The sequence below is a fragment of the Pygocentrus nattereri genome, chromosome 14 (assembly GCF_015220715.1).
Source record: "Pygocentrus nattereri isolate fPygNat1 chromosome 14, fPygNat1.pri, whole genome shotgun sequence".
NCBI classification, from domain to species: Eukaryota; Metazoa; Chordata; class Actinopteri; order Characiformes; family Serrasalmidae; genus Pygocentrus; species Pygocentrus nattereri.
The window spans coordinates 29538565-29556649 of NC_051224.1; the positions used below are offsets into that span (position 1 = coordinate 29538565).

General features: G+C 38.8%; 1 protein-coding gene across 1 annotated transcript; it reads right to left on the reverse strand.

The window, feature by feature from the left end:
- Window positions 1-3076: 3076 nt before the first annotated feature.
- On the reverse strand, window positions 3077-18052 carry zbtb49 (zinc finger and BTB domain containing 49). The gene is made up of 9 exons (XM_017705403.1): window positions 18014-18052; window positions 15836-15989; window positions 13580-13742; window positions 11490-12708; window positions 10509-10555; window positions 10346-10419; window positions 8831-8913; window positions 8220-8381; window positions 3077-4853 (listed from the first exon to the last, which is right to left on the reverse strand). Exons 1-9 carry the CDS (start codon window positions 18048-18050, stop codon window positions 3919-3921), a joined length of 2874 nt encoding a protein of 957 aa, XP_017560892.1. The 5' UTR covers window positions 18051-18052; the 3' UTR covers window positions 3077-3918.
- Between the last annotated feature and the right edge of the window lie 33 nt (window positions 18053-18085).

Sequence of the window (18085 nt, forward strand, 5' to 3'; positions counted from 1 at the left end):
GCTGCCAAAACCTGCTTAAGGAGGCTGCCAGTCTAATGACGTGAATTTGGTGCTCAGTAGCTTCAGCTCACATGTAGCAACATTCACTCAACTGTTTAACAACCTTGTAATTCGGAGGATCCAGTGGTATTCGACAGAGGAGCGTTCACAGGACAAAACGCATCAGGTTCTGAACATTTTTATTTAACATAGGGTGCGACAGAGGCGACGTTTTCGAAAATCCTAATATTCCTAATATGGGCATAAAAAGGACTACGGAATGACGCACGACTACAGTGGTCTATAGAGAAATGGGGCTTAGACCCGGAGTTCCTAATATGGGCATAAAGAGGACTATGGAATGACGCATGATTACAGTGGTTTATAGTACATGAGAGGGACTGTGTTATCGCGAACTAGGACGCTGGCACGAGCCATAGGCGCGATATTTCACTATAACACACGACCTCGAGTGTTCTGTTGCTTTTATACAACAGTTAAATATATAAAGCAAGAAATTAATAAATTGGGCTGTTAATATGTTTTAACAGTTTCTTCCGTCAAATTATTGCGGTCTCATTTTCAGAGTCTGACGAAATCGGCTGTAGGTCAAATCTTAAATAGTATCCATTTTCTGTTTATGTGCAAAGTAAGAAGTAAAAACATTCAAATGGCTTAAGTGTCTCCTATAGCTGTCAAAGTTGTTGCTTAGCAACAGTGTCTCCATGTGAAAAACTTGTGCTGTTATGGTGAAATAAGGGCACGATTAGAACACTTTTCAACCAATCAGCTTGCATGGCTGAAAGTAACTGTTATATAACGATATAAATATACAATATATACACAGGCACCTGGGCCTATGTGATGATTTAGGAATAGTCATTACTTGTTAGTTACCCTTGTGGCTAATTGACTACATTGGGGTAAGAAAACGTTACTATGTTACTACATTTAACTACTGAAACATTTAACTACTTTGCATAGTTTATTTACAGTACTTTTTGCTCTGTTGCATGTGCACTCCTCAATACTAGTTTGCAGTCCATTACATTTCTATCATGTTTAATGTGGTTTCCCATTTTGCACTTTATCTTGTCTGAAATTGTATTATGTACCTCATTGTGTATCATTGACTTCAACACACATCATACCACCAAAGTTTTTGTGTGGCAATAACGCATTGAGAGATATAATACTGTAGAAAGGTTTCTTTGTTTTGGATAGTAGCCACTTGCTTGCTTCCATGTGCCTTCATCATAACATGTAGGGCATTGTCTCTCTCCATTACTCTTCCTCTCTCTGGGCTGTACTATGACACAATGTCCTAGCTGGTATATGTGCGTTCTTAGTAATTATCCCAGTCCCACTGGTTGCCAGGCTGCATTGGCCCAGCAGAGTCAGGCAAACACACAGAGGGACATAGCAGTAGAGGACACATCATCATCAGTTTAAGGTAGTGTGGAGACACTGAAAACACTCTGTGCCTTTCTTTAATGTGGGAAGCTAATTGTAGGAGGCAAGGGAATTCGGCTCCGACTGTCCCAGTAGACTTAAAGTGAACTGAGGATTACCTAAAAGAAATAGTTCAGCCAGTCTGATTCACACAATAAAATCTAATCTACACATTTTTCAATAAGATGCTGCTGATATAGATTTGCACTTGAGCTATGAGGCTAATGTAGCTTAAAGCCTATTAATTAGCACCGCGCAAGCTAACTGACCTAGTGTGAAAAACACTTCAAATTGTCTACAACTGATATTTTTAACAAATGTTCTCTTGCAAGTCTATTTGAGATTACTAAACACTGTTTGAGACAAATTTGTGTTGAACCATGTTAGAGTAATGCACAATGCTAAGCTTCTGGTACATGTAATGAGCAGTAGTTACATTAATTCAGGTATATGCATTTTAAATTTCATTGTACATTTTTTTTTGCTACATTTCTAAATAATTAGGATGTCATAAAAGTTTGAAATGCTCCATTTTAGAAAACCTTGAGTCAAAACACAGCAGTGGTGGTAGGAACCAGACATCTGAAATGTTTAAGGTCTCTAAAAGCTAATTTAAGGAAATAGCTACAAATATATTCAAAATAGAGTGCTACGTGTAGAGCACTGTAAGGCAAATTAAGTATTGATTGTAATGTGTTGTACTGCACTTACTAAAATGTATTGTATTGTATTGTATTGCTCTGTGTTCAAATCTGTTTGTTTTCTCTGGGTATCAACAGTGACTTTTGTTTCTAGCAGTGTCTGAGCTCAGGACTGGCTTTCTCTCTAACCTACTGGTACCTAGCAAAGATATTTTCTCTAGATAGACAAAGCACTTCTTGTAAGTTGCTCTGGATAATAGCATCTGCTAAATGCTGTAAATGTAAAATGTAAATGTAAATGTAAATTAACATCCAAACAAAACTTTTATTTAAAAGATGTACCACTATTTTGCCATTCTCATCATTACAAATGAATAGGTAAATGGCCATATTTGCATAGACATCATGACCTGTGGTTTCCACCGTAGAGAAATCAGAGCAGTTATGCTTTTCTAGCATGTGTAGCATGAGTATGTTCAAATCGTAATACTTTAACTGAAGTATATTTGTAAGGAAAGTAATCCTCTTTTTGCCATAGAGACCATAAAGCCAGTACTACAGTATGAACACATTTAATGAAAGAAATTCCATATTAAGCAATCCCTGAGAGGAGAATCAGTCACTAGAGAGAAAAAAATATTGAAATGGAATAAAAGAAAGTTTCAGACCTTCATTTTCATAACTCGTTTTCAGCTCATCAGTATCAATCAATCCTCAGGAATGAGCTGGGGATGATTTATCCTGTACTGTTCTGAAGGCTGGAATTACTTGAGCTTGCATTTGTGCTTTTGTATGACCATGAGAACTGGTAGGCAGATGAACCGTTGTCTCTGTACCAAGACCTGTAGTCAGAAGCCCAAGCTTCTCTTTGTACACATTATGTATAATTCACATTCTCCATAATATTTGGTTGTGCAGAGGTACATTCTATGTTACTGAGGATATGTCTACAACCGGAATGTAATGGTGTAACTGCAGATGTACAATAATTTCAGACTCAAAGATGGGTGTCATATCCATATATATGCATCTGTGAAAGTAGTCTCAAAAGACTAGACACAGTCAAGAAGTAACAAGAAGGTCTGGAGACAATTGCAAAAAATTGTGTGCTGAATCTGGGTGATACCATAGACTTGTAGGGTGGGGAAAAACTGAGCGGGAACTTTCTAAACAAGTGCCGCACCTAACAAAGGCAGAAGAAGATGTTGCGCCCATCAACACTGTCTTACAGACAACAAGCCTGTTGTTAGTCCATGAATGTTACTTAAGACCACGAAGACACAAATGAATTAAATAGATATGTGCATGTTTTACATGCAGTAAAAATAAACATTACCTTTTGCAAAGGAAAAACAATTATGTTAGCTAATGATAGCATTTTGCTAGCTAACTTGTTTTGCTTGCATTATGATTTGGGTTATTAAATGTACTCTAAATGTGAAAAGCACACAGACTAGAGGGGAAAGAGGGGGCATATTCTTATTTGCGGCAAATTTCACTACAATCCAGCACTACAAGTTTAATTAGAAGGGGAAAGCTTGTGAACAAACTCACTTGACAAAGCTGTTAATATAGAATCCTATGCTATTACTAGGCTGCCATGTAATTCAAGGTGGTTACTGATGTGGTACTAGGCTTTTGCTATGTTATGCAAAATTGGTTGCTAAAGTATTGCTAGGCCATTGCTTTGGTATCACAAATGGGTATTAAAGTGAGGGTAGGCTGCTGGTATGGTATAGAAGGTGGTTGCTGAGATTGTTAGGCCATTGCTACGGTATTCCAGGTAGTTGCTATGTGCCCTGTGAAACTACTGTGAAAGTGCTTTTGGTGAAGTAAACTCAATCTTTTACTGGTCCATGTCGCTGTCACTCTGGAGAGTTTTCATGGCCAGTCCCCAAAGAGCACCGCTAGAGCAGAAGCCCTCAGAGCTCCTGTATGGGGCACTGTGCATCTGAGAGCTGGCTGTACCGTTGCTGCTGTTGCTACGGCTGGCCAGTGGGGGGCTGCACTGTGCCTCTGGAGCCAGCAGGTGGGGTCGTAGAATGGAGGCAGAGAGGCTGTGAGTTCTGTTCTCCTCACCGCAAGAACCGAAAGAAGAGTCAGGGTGGAGGGTAGGTTTTAGAGGAGGAGGATGAGCCTTCTGAGGTGTTTGGAGGGGCTTACTGAGAGGAGGCGGGGCTAAAAGATGGTGTGGAACAACAGTGCGCAGCTCCGAGAGTGAGGAGTGTGAAGGGAAAGGAGTGCTAGAGGCAGGATCAGAGAGGGGCAGGGCAGGTCGGCAGGTTCCTACAGGGGGCAGCGTTGAGACAGTGTGGGGAAGGGGGCGTAGTTGAGTCTTATTCCGATTGGATGGCTGAGAAGTAGTCGTTTGTGTAGCTGTGGCTTTGCTAGCATCTGCAGTGTGTGGCTGTGTTAGCCTGTTAGCATCTGTGGTGTGCGGCTCCATGAGTGGCTGTGTAAGTGTGTTACCATCTCCAGCGTGTGGCTGTGTGAATGTGTGAGTGCCTCCATGCGGCTGGATGTCAGAGTCACTTCCATGCGGTTGGACAAGTGCGTTAGAGTCACCTCCATGTGGCTGAGTGAGCATATTAGCATCTGCTGCTTGTGACTGTGTTAGTGTATTAGCATCTGAATTGGCTGCAGGCTTGCAGTGGGTTCGGTGTCGGCGCAGCACTGCTGTGCGTGTGAATCCTTTTCCACATGTGTCACACACATATGGACGCTCACCTGTGTGTGAACGCACATGGCGCTGGAGATCACCTGACCCGGCAAAACACTTACCTATAAACACACACAAACACATCAGTAAGACTTCTAAATGTGCACAAGGTAAAATTGGATCTTTACTGTTTACATGGTAAAATACAATAAAATTTATATACTCACTGACCCCATCTACAATCTCTGCTCATGTACAAGAGCATGAAAAAGTATGTGCTGATTTCTTGTTTTTTCATATTTGTCACACTTGTTTCAGATCAAAATCTAATACAAGTTGAATAATAAGTTAAATAACAAGTTTTTAAATTACCATTTTATTTATAAAATGAAAAGTTATTCAACACCAACAGCCCCCTTAGTCACTTAATCAATTGAAAAAGAAGAGAAAGAAAATCACTGAAATACAAAACCCATTTCCACAAAGGTTGAGTCATTTTGTACAATGCAATAAAACCAAGAATTTGTGATTTGGTAATTCCTCTTGAACCTTCATTTAACTAGCAATTATATAAAAAAATATTTGTAATATTTTGGCTGACCAAAATTGCATTTTGACTGCAACACATGGAAAAAGTTGTGGAAAAAGTTGAGGCAAAGAATTTAAGTCTTTCATCATCTATTGTACATAATATTGTGAAAAGATTCTGGGAATCCAGAGAAATCTTAATCCGTATGGGCCGAGGCTGGAAACCACTGGTGAATGTGCATTACCTTCAAGCCCACAGACAGGCTTGAAAATTTGAAATGCATGAGAAATATACTATATTAAATATAGCCAAATGGGCTCGAAAGTACTTGTCTACTTGTTCTTACTTAGCACAGTCCACCACTGCATCAAGAAATGCAACATGAAACTTCAAGCAATAAGGGAGCAAACGTCATGCAATAAGGGAGCCATACATCAATTCTATGCAGAAACACTGCCAAGTTCTCTGGGCCCAAGCTTATCTGCTTAGGTGTGGTTTGTGGCTTTTTGGACAAAAGACAGTGGAAATGTATGATGTGGTCAGATGTGTCTCTGTTCCAGTTTGTTTTTGGGAAGAACAGACAAGTTTTCTGTGGGCTGAAGACGAAAGGGACCATCCAAACTTTTATCAGCAAAAAGCCAACATCTGTCACAGTAAGGGGGTGCACCAACGACCACATATAGGGTGATCTGCATATTTGTGGTGGTAATATTGACATGGAGGCATATACTGGGATTTTATATAGATTTACACTATCATCAAGACGTCTTTTCCAGGAAGTCTATGGTTATCTCAGCAAGACAGTGCCTGGCCTCATTCTGCACGTACTCCAACAGTGTGGCTTCATAGACACAGAGTGTGTGCACTTGACTGGCCTGCCAGTGGTCCAGTTCTGTGTCCTATGTATGATGTATCCTAGTGTATGACACATCATAAAAAGGAGAATCAAACGATGACCAAGGACTGTTAAGCAGCTAAAGTCTTGTACTGACCAAGAAAAGGCAAGAATTTCACTGCAACACCCATAACCTTTATCTCCTAAAGAATTGAAAAGTCTAAGTAAAAAGAAAGGACGGTGTAAAGAAGCACTGTGGTAAACATGCTGTGGTGACCTTTTTTTGAGTGTGTTGCAGACATCAAATTCTAAATTTGTTTATGTTTACAAAATACAATTAAGGTGGACAGTTTAAACATTGTAAATCTTTTCTTTATACTTTTCTCAGTCAAATAAATGTTCATGAGAATGAACAAATCACAGATTCTAGTTTTTACTATATTTTACAAAATGTCCCAACTTTTCTGGAAATGGATTTGGTTTGTATATCACTCTGGAATGGACTACAAAGTCATTATTATTAAATCCAAATGGCAAAAACCCACCCACTTGTGGAGAATATGGGGCAGAATGACTTATCGGTTAGCATTTATAGTTTCGGCACCACTGAACTCTCAAATTTACTTTCGACATTCGTATTAAGGGGTTGCCTGAGGAATAGCTCTCCACAGTTTTTCCTTACATATAGTACTACTGCACAAGCATCATGGGCATTGAATGTGAGCGTTTGACCACAATTTTCAACTGTATTTACTGATGTCGTTCTGATAGATCTAAAGGCAAACGTCATTGTAGTCACTGTTCCTAATTAAACACTGGCCACTTGAGCAGTCTTTGTGACTAAAGCTCATGTTCCAGCAACAAACTCTCTTTCAGTCAGTTAGATCTCTGCCTTCTTGATCCAAAATCAAGGTCAGCCGGCTTGCTGTGAATATCTAAACAGGCCACATAGCAAACTAACTTCTTAATTGTTTCATGTAGTACATTTTAATAGCATTTTCCAATAGATTTAGTGGAATTCATAGTATTTGATTGTCATTAAGAAAACCACACTGGCATTTTGGCCAGAAAGCTGTGACTTTCATTGTTATTGTTTGTCATCACTACAACAACAAATCACATGAAATAAAGTCAATTACACAAGTGCTCTGGTTAATGTGCTTTAAAGATTTTCAGGTTTAAAGCATGTTTTTACTGCCTTTGATGGATCAGTCACGGCTTTGTTATCTCATTAGAAACAGCCACAGCGCTGCTGAGTGAACTCGCCATTCAAAATAGTGGCAGCATGATTATGACGTCATCAGAACACCATCAGTTCCAACTGCCATAGCTGATGTCACAATGCCCTTAAAGCTAATTGGCTGAGCTTGTGTAAAGTGTCTTCTACTTTCAGCCTTTCAATGGCTTTTCAACCACCTCACCTCTCTTTTAATTACAGTGTCTGCACAGTGTTTTTATCCCCATTATGCTTTTCCTTATCCTAATGAGATTAATACAACTCAACCGGCTGAACTGGTTGACTTCATTCAACCATGGTTTTGTAGATAATTTCAGCAGGATGTATGCTATCTACTTTTTATTCAATTATGATAACTTTCATACTTTTAAGATATTTAATTAATTACTTTCCCAAAGACTTGCTGATTTTCATGCTTTTCCCCAGTTCTTTCTTTTATTCATGCTTTCCCCCAGTTCTTTCTTTTATTCATGCTTTTCCCCAGTTCTTTCTTTTATTCATGCTTTTCCCCAGTTCTTTCTTTTATTCATGCTTTTCCCAGTTCTTTCTTTCTTTCTTTCTTTCTTTCTTTCTTTCTTTCCTTATTTTTTCCTTTCTTCTTTTTCTTGCTTCTTTCCTTTTCATGTTTTCTTTATACATTTAATGCAATTATGTGACTCATTACACAGAAATATTACATTATGATAATATTAGCCTTGCAAGCACTGTATTTCCTTCAGGAAATCTAGTTAACTCCAGTTATTTAACATTAAAACAATAAAATAATTAGGTCTAAGTCAAATTTGTGTAATCAGAGAGTTCAGAGACAGAGAGAGAGAGAGACAGAGACAGAGAGAGTGAGAGAGAGAGAGAGAGAGAGAGAGAGAGAGAGAGAGAGAGAGACCCACCGCATGTCTGGCAGCAATACGGTTTTTCCCCAGTGTGTCTCATGGTATGTTTGAGAAGTTTTCTCTGCATGTTGAAGGATTTGCCGCACTGCTCGCAGATGAACTCTTTATCCGAACTGTGAGTCTTCTTATGCTCCTTCAGATTACTGAAATTACTGAAGCCTGAACACACAAAAAACAGCATGAAGACACATACTATTTTCACACAATATCTTCTGGGTTTTGCAGGATATTTGGTAAAACATTGGAAAGTCAACTTTACATGGTTTGTAGAGGCTTAATTTACATTCAAACAAATATTTCACAAATCTACACAAATTTTCCCTCACCCTCATTCTAATCCTAAAATCAACATACCAAATCTGACTCTTAACTCTAACAGTGCTGAGAAAATCATCATTCGGATATGTACACATCTATACAGGGCTATAATCTAATCCAAATAAAATGAAATCAGATTTTTAAGAGCAGTGCTTTGCTAATCCCCATGTTACTCCAGCAGTATATCCCATTTACTCTATCACTCAATACAGACAATCCTATTGCAAATTCTTTTCTTACAGAGTATTAATGTTTGTAATCATGTTTATCCTCTTATTTAGAGTACTGACCTCGTCCACAGATGTCACACAGGTGAGGTCGAGCTCCTGAGTGTATGATGATGTGACGCTGGACATCACCTGATGCAGCAAAACTGGGAAGAAACGCAATTTGTCTCACCATGTGCTTCAAAAAGACTGCAATAATCAGTTGTAGGGTTGGCCTGAACTGCTTTTTACAGGCTTCAGATAAAATATTTGTCGGCCCAGATGTAGTTGGTCAGCATGTGTGGTGTCCAAATGTTGCTTTTCACGTTTAGCACTGGAGCTATAAGCCAACACTGCTAACAAAACACTATAAGCCAACAGTCACCAGAATCTTTTTTTCCTTAAACGCCTCCCCAAAACTTCTCCCAACTACTCAAACTTTAAGGTCAGACAAACTGGTTTAGGATGCAGTATGATGTATACTATAAAAATGTTGAAAACTTCACAGTTTATCATTCATTTGACCTATCACTTTTCCATCTATTAACAATAACTCTTCTACCTAAAGGCCTTTGCATATTAAATACATGATAGTTTAGGCTACAGTATATACACACATATACATACATACATACATACATACATTATATATAATGTATATTATATATATATATATATATATATATATATATATATATATATACACACACACACACACACACACACACACACACACACATATACACAACGACCAATCCACTTTCCAGGAAACTGTTCATCTAGGAATGCTTGGACCTGACACCCATAATGTGGTGGTGCACCATCTTGCTGGAGAAACCCAGGGAACGTGCCAGCTTCCAAAGTGGATTGGTTGTCGTGGGCCAGTTGAATGGCCCCCAAGGTCTCCCGATCTGACCCCCTTAGACTTTGGGTCTTTGGGGTCATCTGAAGGCAACTGTCTATGCTGTGAAGATACGAGATGTGCAGCACCTGAAACTACGGATACTGGAAGCCTGTGCTAGCATTTCTTCTGCGGTGTTGCTATCAGTGTGTGAAGAGTTGGAGAAGAGGGTTGCATTGACAATCCAACACAATGGGCAGCACTTTGAACACATTTTATAAGTGGTCAGAAACTTGTAAATAACTCATGAAAGAATAAAGTTACATTAACACCCATTGTAGCACCCAAGCACACCATTGTATTTCTTGTGAAATTCTCAATAAGTCTGATGTGTCACATGACCCTCTTCCCATTGAAAAAACTAAAGTTGGATCCAAAATGGCCAACTTCAAAATGGTCACCACCCATCTTGACAAGTTTTCCCCCTCCCATATACTAATGTGCCACAAACAGGAAGTTAATATCCCCAACCATTCCCATTTTATTTGGGTGTATCCATATAAATGGCCCACCCTGTATATACACATACATACACATATATATATATATATATATTAATACACACACACACACACACACATACATACATACATATATATATATATATATATATATATATATATATATATATATATATATATATATATATATATATATATATATATATATATCATGCTCTAACATAGAAACACTGTTACCTTTTCCCACAGAGCTCACAGATATAGGGCTTTTCTCCTGAATGTCGGCGGAGATGTGTCTGTAGGTTTCCTGCCTGCACGAACAAATACACACAATGAGATTATGCTGCTACCACTACTTGTGGAATAGAAATACCTCAAACTGACGGAAATCTTCCCACACCTGAGAGAAGCTTTTCCCACAGACGTTACACTGGAATGGTTTCTCACCTGTTTATAAACACAAAACAACTTAAAATCAGACAAAAATATCTGCTTCATCTTCTTTAGAATTAAAATATGCTCCTTTTTTTGTGCACACTGATTTCACGCAAGACCATTTGTGTGATAGAGATGTGTGGCAGTTCATTGTATGTCTGAACAACGATAGATATACATATACACATGTATGTGTGTGTGTGTGTGTGTGTGTGTGTATAAATTTGAGCGTAATAATTTAACAACTTGAAAAATAATGCTTGATTTGCAGTTTATTAACCAAACCTACTATCAATATCACCTACAATAACAATTATAAAATATAAAATACAAAATTACAATAGGTCTCATAACATGGCAGTCAAGTTCAAAAGCGAATGTATTTAACTTACATGCACACTGAAATAAACAAATGCTGCAACTATTCCATATTCCATTTAAAGACATATTGCAGTGTGCTTTGGTTTAATATTACTGACACCACCCAAAACAAACAATATACAACATAGCTACTGCAGAAGCAGCCCATACAGTGCAATAACACAGCATTTAAATATGTGCCTTTAGGAGAAGTATCACACTACACAATCACATCATTCGACTGTCATAATTTTATTATAAAGTTTGGTCAGCAGAGGGAGCAGTCTGGTCTGCTGGCTGTGCTTGTAGGTATTATGAGCTGCTGAATGCTGTCATTTTACTGGCTCTCTACTGAGATATCTGGATGAATTCGGACATGCATAATGTAAATGAGGTACTGATAGGCTGGCACTTGATTTCACGCACTGACACTAACTTATCATTTGCGCTCAAATCTCTGCTTGTTTCCACATGGTACAAAAGTTTTATAAATCTGACACAGAGTTTGTAAGTTACTAGAGGTAAGTCCACTTCGTGCTCTAACCTTATTCGTCAAAATTGCATAATGTAAGAATGTGTGGTTTACCAGTGTGTGAGCGTTTGTGCAGCTCCAGGTTGCTGGGGTGTTTGAAGGTTTTCCCACACACTTCACAACAGTACTTATTACTACTAGTGGTGTCCCCTGACCCATCTTTCTGGCCTTTCGAACGGGGATGTTCAGGTTGGGGTGTGGGGGGACTGGGTGGCTGGGGAGGCAAACTGGGCTCAGGTGCTTCTGCTGACTCAGAAACGCCATCATCCAGGGGCACATCTGAACTGACATGGGCTGGCTGGCTTTGCGTCTCTGCCTGCTGGACTGTCTCTGCATTGCAGCTGTCAGTCACCTTGTTCAGCTCCGCACCCTCATCTAGAACATGGTGAGATCGAAGGTAGTTAAACTTCTTCAGGTACACAGTCTTCTTAGGTCGCAGGGCCCGCAGGGCTGGGGGGCTTTTTTCACCACCTGTAGGGGGTGAATGGGTGCCGGGATCAGTGGGGACCAAAGGCAGTGGGTTTAGGACCTCAGGACAGGAGGAGGAAGTGGGCACAGTGGCGTTGACACAAAATGTCGGGGTCTGTGATGTCATTGGCTCAGCTGGGTGAGATAGAGTTGTGTTTCCAGCATCTGAAGGCCTGGGTGGCAGCAACTGATTGGCTGCTGAAGAGGATATAGCCGGCAGTGACTGGTTAACTGGAGTTGTATTCTGCATGGTTTGACTGGGTACATTTGTGGGCACATTCTGTAGGGTCTGATTGGCTGCATTTGCAGATGTATTCTGCAGATTCTGATTGACTACATTTGTAAGAGTGTTCTGCAGATTGTGACTAGCTACATTAGTGGGTGTATTCTGCAAGTTCTGATTGATGTTATACTGCTCCTCCACCATGAGATGGCAATGTGTCTGGTTCAGGCTCTGGGCAGCACTCTGTTTGAAATACTGCTTACTATAAAAGTTTCTCAGCTTATAACCATGCAGAGGTTGCCTCTCTGGTAGCGCTACCATGTTATTAGGTGTGTCTGAGGTGCCAGGGGGCGGGGCTGGCTGGGGCCGTTTGTACTGGATGGGATCAGCATCTGGATTTGGGAGGAGTGTGTGCTTGTGGGGGTCAGAGGTGGGGCAGTGGAGGTCAGGCTCAGGAGGCAAAGGGCTCCCCAAAACACAGTCTTGCTCATGGGACAGCAATGCAGGGAGAGAGAGAGGCGGGTCACTTGATGCAGCGCTTGGCTTGAGGTATGCATTGCACATGCTCAGGATGTTGGACACCTACAAGCAGAGGTAGAGAATGACAAATAATACAAATTTTTAGGACTGGTGCCAGGGATGGAGGAGGGCAATGCACCATCAGCTGGAATAGGCTATTGTGCCCCCATAGCTTTGCATTCCTGTTTTTTCAAGCAAAGTAACTGCATTAAAACCACAGACAATATTGCCCGATTTAAGCTTATCAAACATAGATAAACACTATGACTCATATTGAGTTCAGGACCCAGTCTGAGGAACAAAAACACAACTGAAAATTAAGTTAATTTGAAAAATAAATTTTTAATTAACATTTTTTGTTGCTCTGTGTAGGCCACTCGTTAATTATTTAGCTCTGAACTCCTAAATATTCTCTGATAATGAGACAGAAGATATATGCAGTATGTATATGGTATAGTATAAATGCTATAGATTTATTCAATAGTCAAACCTGTACAGAAACAATGTCCTCTGCATTTTACCATATACTCGCATGACTTTGTATCACATGTCATGAAACTGTTTAGCCAGGAAGCATGTCTGTACACTGATCAGCCACTATAATAAGTACACCCTCTTGTTTCAATACTCACTGTCCATTATACAGGACAGAATTAACTTATTTTTCATTTTACCTGTTTAGGAATAATAAGTTGGAATGCAAGAAAGGAAACTTTAAAACATGCACAGTTTCTGAGCTCTGACTGAAGTATACGAGGAAAATTGTAATAAAGTATTATTAATAAGTCATAGGTGTCACTGAATAAATACTACTGGACAAAATCGATCAGTGCCAGTGAGGTTAAGCAAGCAAAATGTTGCACTGCTGGATTTCCAGCAGTTAGGCAGCATCACTGGCATTGATTACAGCAGTTCCTGTGTATTCGAGATGTACCTGTAAACACTGTGCAATATGCAGTAGTGTGTGTGCGTTGTCCTGGTTCAGTTCCAGATGAGACGTGTACATGTAGTCCAGAATCTGCCCAATCCCACCCACGTCCTGGATGGCCAGGTGATACACGTCATTCTTTAGTGCTGGAGAGTTCTGGAACAGAGACCTAAAGAGGCACAAAAAACCACATCACTCAAACAATCAAGCTGAATTCGATGTGTTACTGGCTCTTTTTTAAAAGCTTGTATCTGCTGTACTGTGCAAAAGTCAGAGACCCTTTCATTTGTTTATTTGTTGTTATTAAGGTGTTAAGTACACATTATTCATGTTATTTAGCATCAGAAAAAAAGTAGAAAACATATTTACCTAAAAACTGGACAGAAGCCTCAGCAACTAAATATATACAGTTTTATAGTATTTAGTGTTCACTCATTGCTGTTACTACAGCTTTGTTTTTTCAAAGAAGTCTGCAGGGATATTTTTCCTCACCTCTAAAGTTTAGTCTTAGAATCCATGTAATCCCGATGACAAAAATGACTCATCAGTTCATAAAATCCACATCTCAAATGTGTAGTTTCAATGTTCCAGAACACTTCCTCTTTTTTTTATATAGTTTCTATTTTTTTATTTCAATGCATTCATGCCTGAATATTTAATTGAATAAAATTATACTGAGTTTGGATGAGTTTGGGGCAGTAGGTGAAATGCTAATAAAAACAAAAGCAGTGATTTGTGAATCTAGCTGTATTTTAACAAGAACAGTACAAAGACAATATAGCCAATATTTTATCTTATCAACTATCAACACACATCCTAAACAGGTGATGCAATTATATTTGGGTACAAAGGGAGCATCCAGAAATGGCCTAGTCCTTTATAAGCAAGGATGGGTTGAGACTCGCCACTTTCCCAAAAAACGCATCAGCAAAAACATTTTTACAGTTTAAAATCGCACTCCTCAGTGAGCAATTGCAATGGTTTAACCCTATACAGTATATAATATCATAAAAACATCTAAACGAAAAGGCTCAAAAAAACACAAATAAATTCAACCTCTCAAACAGCACTGCATTAAAAACCAGCCCGTTTCTGTGATGGATAGCACATGATGAATACTCTGAAAAGTCAACAATGTCCAGAAATGCTGTCAGCTGGACTTGAGCTCGTCTGAAATGGACTTATTTACAGTGGAAACATGTTTTTATGGTCTGATGAGTCAACCTTTCAGATTGCTTGTGGAAATAATGAATCATGTTCTCGAAGGCCAAAGAAGAACAATTCAGATTGTTACCAGTGTAAAGTTCAGAAGCCCGGGTCTATCATGGTATGAGTGTATTGGTGGGTGACTTGCACATATGAAAGCATAATTATGCTGAATATGTTTTGGAGTAACATATGCTGCCTTTTAGACTTCCATGCTTATATCAACATGACAACACCAAGCCACAGTCTGCATGTTACAACAGCATGGCTGCATAATTAGAGAGTATGGATCCTATTAGTTATTAAGTGCTGCTAAAAGGAAACGTGATGTAACATGGTGATAGTCATGCTCCTGTGATTTTCAATTTGATACATGTCAAACAGAATTTACTAATCATTGTTGAAAAATTACTTAATGACTGTTTGGACTGGACATTAAATTATTCAAGGATGTTGTCTGAGTTTTGCACAGTATTGTATGTTATTACATAACACTGCATATCCCTGATTTAGATTAAAAATACAGTTTGGTGAAAAAAAATATAAAATTTTCCCCTTACAGTAGATGTTATCAGTCAGCTAATTTATGTTTGGTATTTGAAGTTTGTGACTAACGTAGTAATAGAATTGTATAATAGCATTGTGCAAAATACATGCCTAAATCAACACACACTTGCCTCGAACCATATTGAGTTAAACAATAACAGATAGACTTGCTAAAGAGATTTCTGTTATATTTAAAACTTGGGCTTCAAGACCACTGCTAGTACTGTTATAGCTATATGACATACTTGCATCAGTTTGCTGATTTGAGATTTGATTTATTTGGGACTACTTAACAACTCTGTTAATTGAGGCAGTTGTAATGATTTTGTCAAGCAGTTTGCACAATACTAATTGGTAGAAATAAGTCTCTATTACTTGCTAGTTACATTAGCCTTATAATGCAAAACTAAAGAAGCAAACATCAAACAAAAATGTTTTGGCTAACTGACTACATTTTGATAAAGAGAAAACTGTCCAAATTTGAACTCTCTCTGATGACGTTTCACTCACCTGAAATAGGAGCTGAAAGCAGCGAGAACGTTTTTGTGAGCTTTGAAGCAGACGCCTTTCACTACCAGCATGCAGTCACACAGCAGGCCCTGAATCCGCTGCTCCTGCAGCTCTTGCAGCAGATACGCACTATGGCTGTACAGCCCATCCATGGCTGGCCCACAAACACAACACAGTCAACCCTATCACTATCACTATCACCACTATCTCCATTAAACAGTACCAGATCATATAAAAATTATACATATTATTTTAAGATTTTAAATGTGTATCTAAGTACTAAAATATGTATATAAAATATGCATGGCATATATATACTCTGATGAAAAAAGAAAAAAAAAGAAAAACTGTTTCTTTACAAACACTGAAGTTCTGGCTACAGCCTAAGTCGACTGATAAATCAATGTGATCAATTATTAATCTGTGTTACTGAGCTCTGCTACAGCCTGAGTAGACTGATAAATCAATGCGGTGATCAGTGATTAATCTGTGTTACTGTGCTCTGCTACAGCCTGAGTAGACTGATAAAACAATGCGGTGATCAGTGATTAATCTGTGTTACTGAGCTCTGCTACAGCATGAGTAGACTGATAAATCAATGCGGTGATCAGTGATTAATCTGAGTTACTGAGCTCTGCTAAAGCCTGAGTAGACTGATAAAACAATGTGATAAACAGTTATTAATTTGAGCTACTAGAATCTTTTGAAGGGTGATAAAAGCTGCTCCTCCTTCTTAGCACTGGTGCTGTACTTGACCCATACATGCACTTCGTGGCAAGTGTCATACATGTCATTAACTGTAAATCACAGATTTTGTTAATGGCATATGGCCATCTGTTTGTTGAGGTTATGAGACAGCAGTGGGATTATGGAAGCAGCAGTTGACTGAAACAGACAATGTGAGCCAAATGATGCTGGTTTTTTTTTAAACTTCATTTAAATAAGCAAATTTCTTGTGAAACATATTAACAAAACAATTAAATGAAGAAAACCGTCAACTAATAACAGTAAGGATCAGTGTGAATTACATAAACAGTGAGGATTAAATAATAGGGACAATTGCAGTTTTCAGAGTTTTCCAATGAGCCTTATCAAAATGCATTCTGGGTATATTTTGTTATGTACTCTACGCTTATTGGGACTCTTAGAGCAGCTGTAGTAAATTTAAAATTGCTTAAACAGAAGTAGAGTTTCACATTGGTCTTTCACAGTGGTTCATAGTAACTTACAGAGTCAAAAACTGTTGACAGTAGTAGCGTTAGGAACCAGACGTCTGAAGTGTTGAATGCCCCTAAAACCTCACTCATTAAAAGTTATAACATAAAATGGTAAGGCATAAAACATGTATTTTTAAATACATCCATAGCAGAGGTACATGAAAGGTGTTCTAAGGCAAATTAGTCCCTTATTTTTTTACATTTACCACTATTTTACTATTATCAACATCACATACAACAACGTAGAAGACACATGTCGGTTCACAGGTGGTTTTAGATAGTAAATAAATGGTTATGTTCGAGTTGCAGTCATTGCAACCCCTGGTTCCTATCACCACCACTTTACAGAATTCCAAGTCTGTAAGTCTGAATGACTTTACATCCTAACCACTGAATTATGCAGAGGACTGTCTTTGAGAAGCAGGTGTTTTCTTGCGGGAGGCAGGTGGTGTTCAGCTTGTTGTGGGACTGAACTCCTCTATAGCAGGCTGAGAAATAAAAGCTGTAGATATTCACAGTTTTGCACTAATCACAGACCAGGTGGTTCCTTATTATGTTGAAATATAATACACTGTCCATTTCATGCAATTAATAAAAATCTTCATATCACATCAAGCAAGAAATGTAACGTGGTCTGATGCAGTTTAATGCATGAAGCTTACTAACTTCAATGTTAAGATCTGAGCCTGTTTCAGGTGCTACTGTGCCAGAAGCAGAGGTACAAGCTGGACACAGCTCTGCACCAACTACAGCCAAGCAGCGAGAGACCAGCCAGGACAAAGTTGGGTTTAAGCTTAGCAGAACACGCTAATGCTAACGCACAGTTCAAAACATTTACAGCTTCTTTACCACCACCACACAAAGGCAAGAGCAATATACAATCATTTGCGTGTTTCACAGCAATAAATAACGAGCATATCATTAAATACTTCACAGCTGTTTGCATCACGTAAATACTTACCTTTACTTCGGCTGCACAGCCACTGTGGAGAAACCATTACGTCACATCCTACCACTGATATGGTATGACATA

What these genes read in the sequence shown, in the direction of transcription:
- zbtb49 (XM_017705403.1), bottom strand. Translation starts at nt 18,050, where the DNA reads ATGGTTTCTCCACAGTGGCTGTGCAGCCGAAGTAAAG. An exon ending in GCTGTGCAGCCGAAGTAAAG is followed by an intron (nt 15,990 to 18,013) that starts GTAAGTATTTAC and finishes TTTGTGGGCCAG; the next exon opens with CCATGGATGGGCTGTACAGC. An exon ending in TGTGAGCTCTGTGGGAAAAG is followed by an intron (nt 8,914 to 10,345) that starts GTAACAGTGTTT and finishes GTTTCTTCCCAG; the next exon opens with TTTTGCTGCATCAGGTGATG.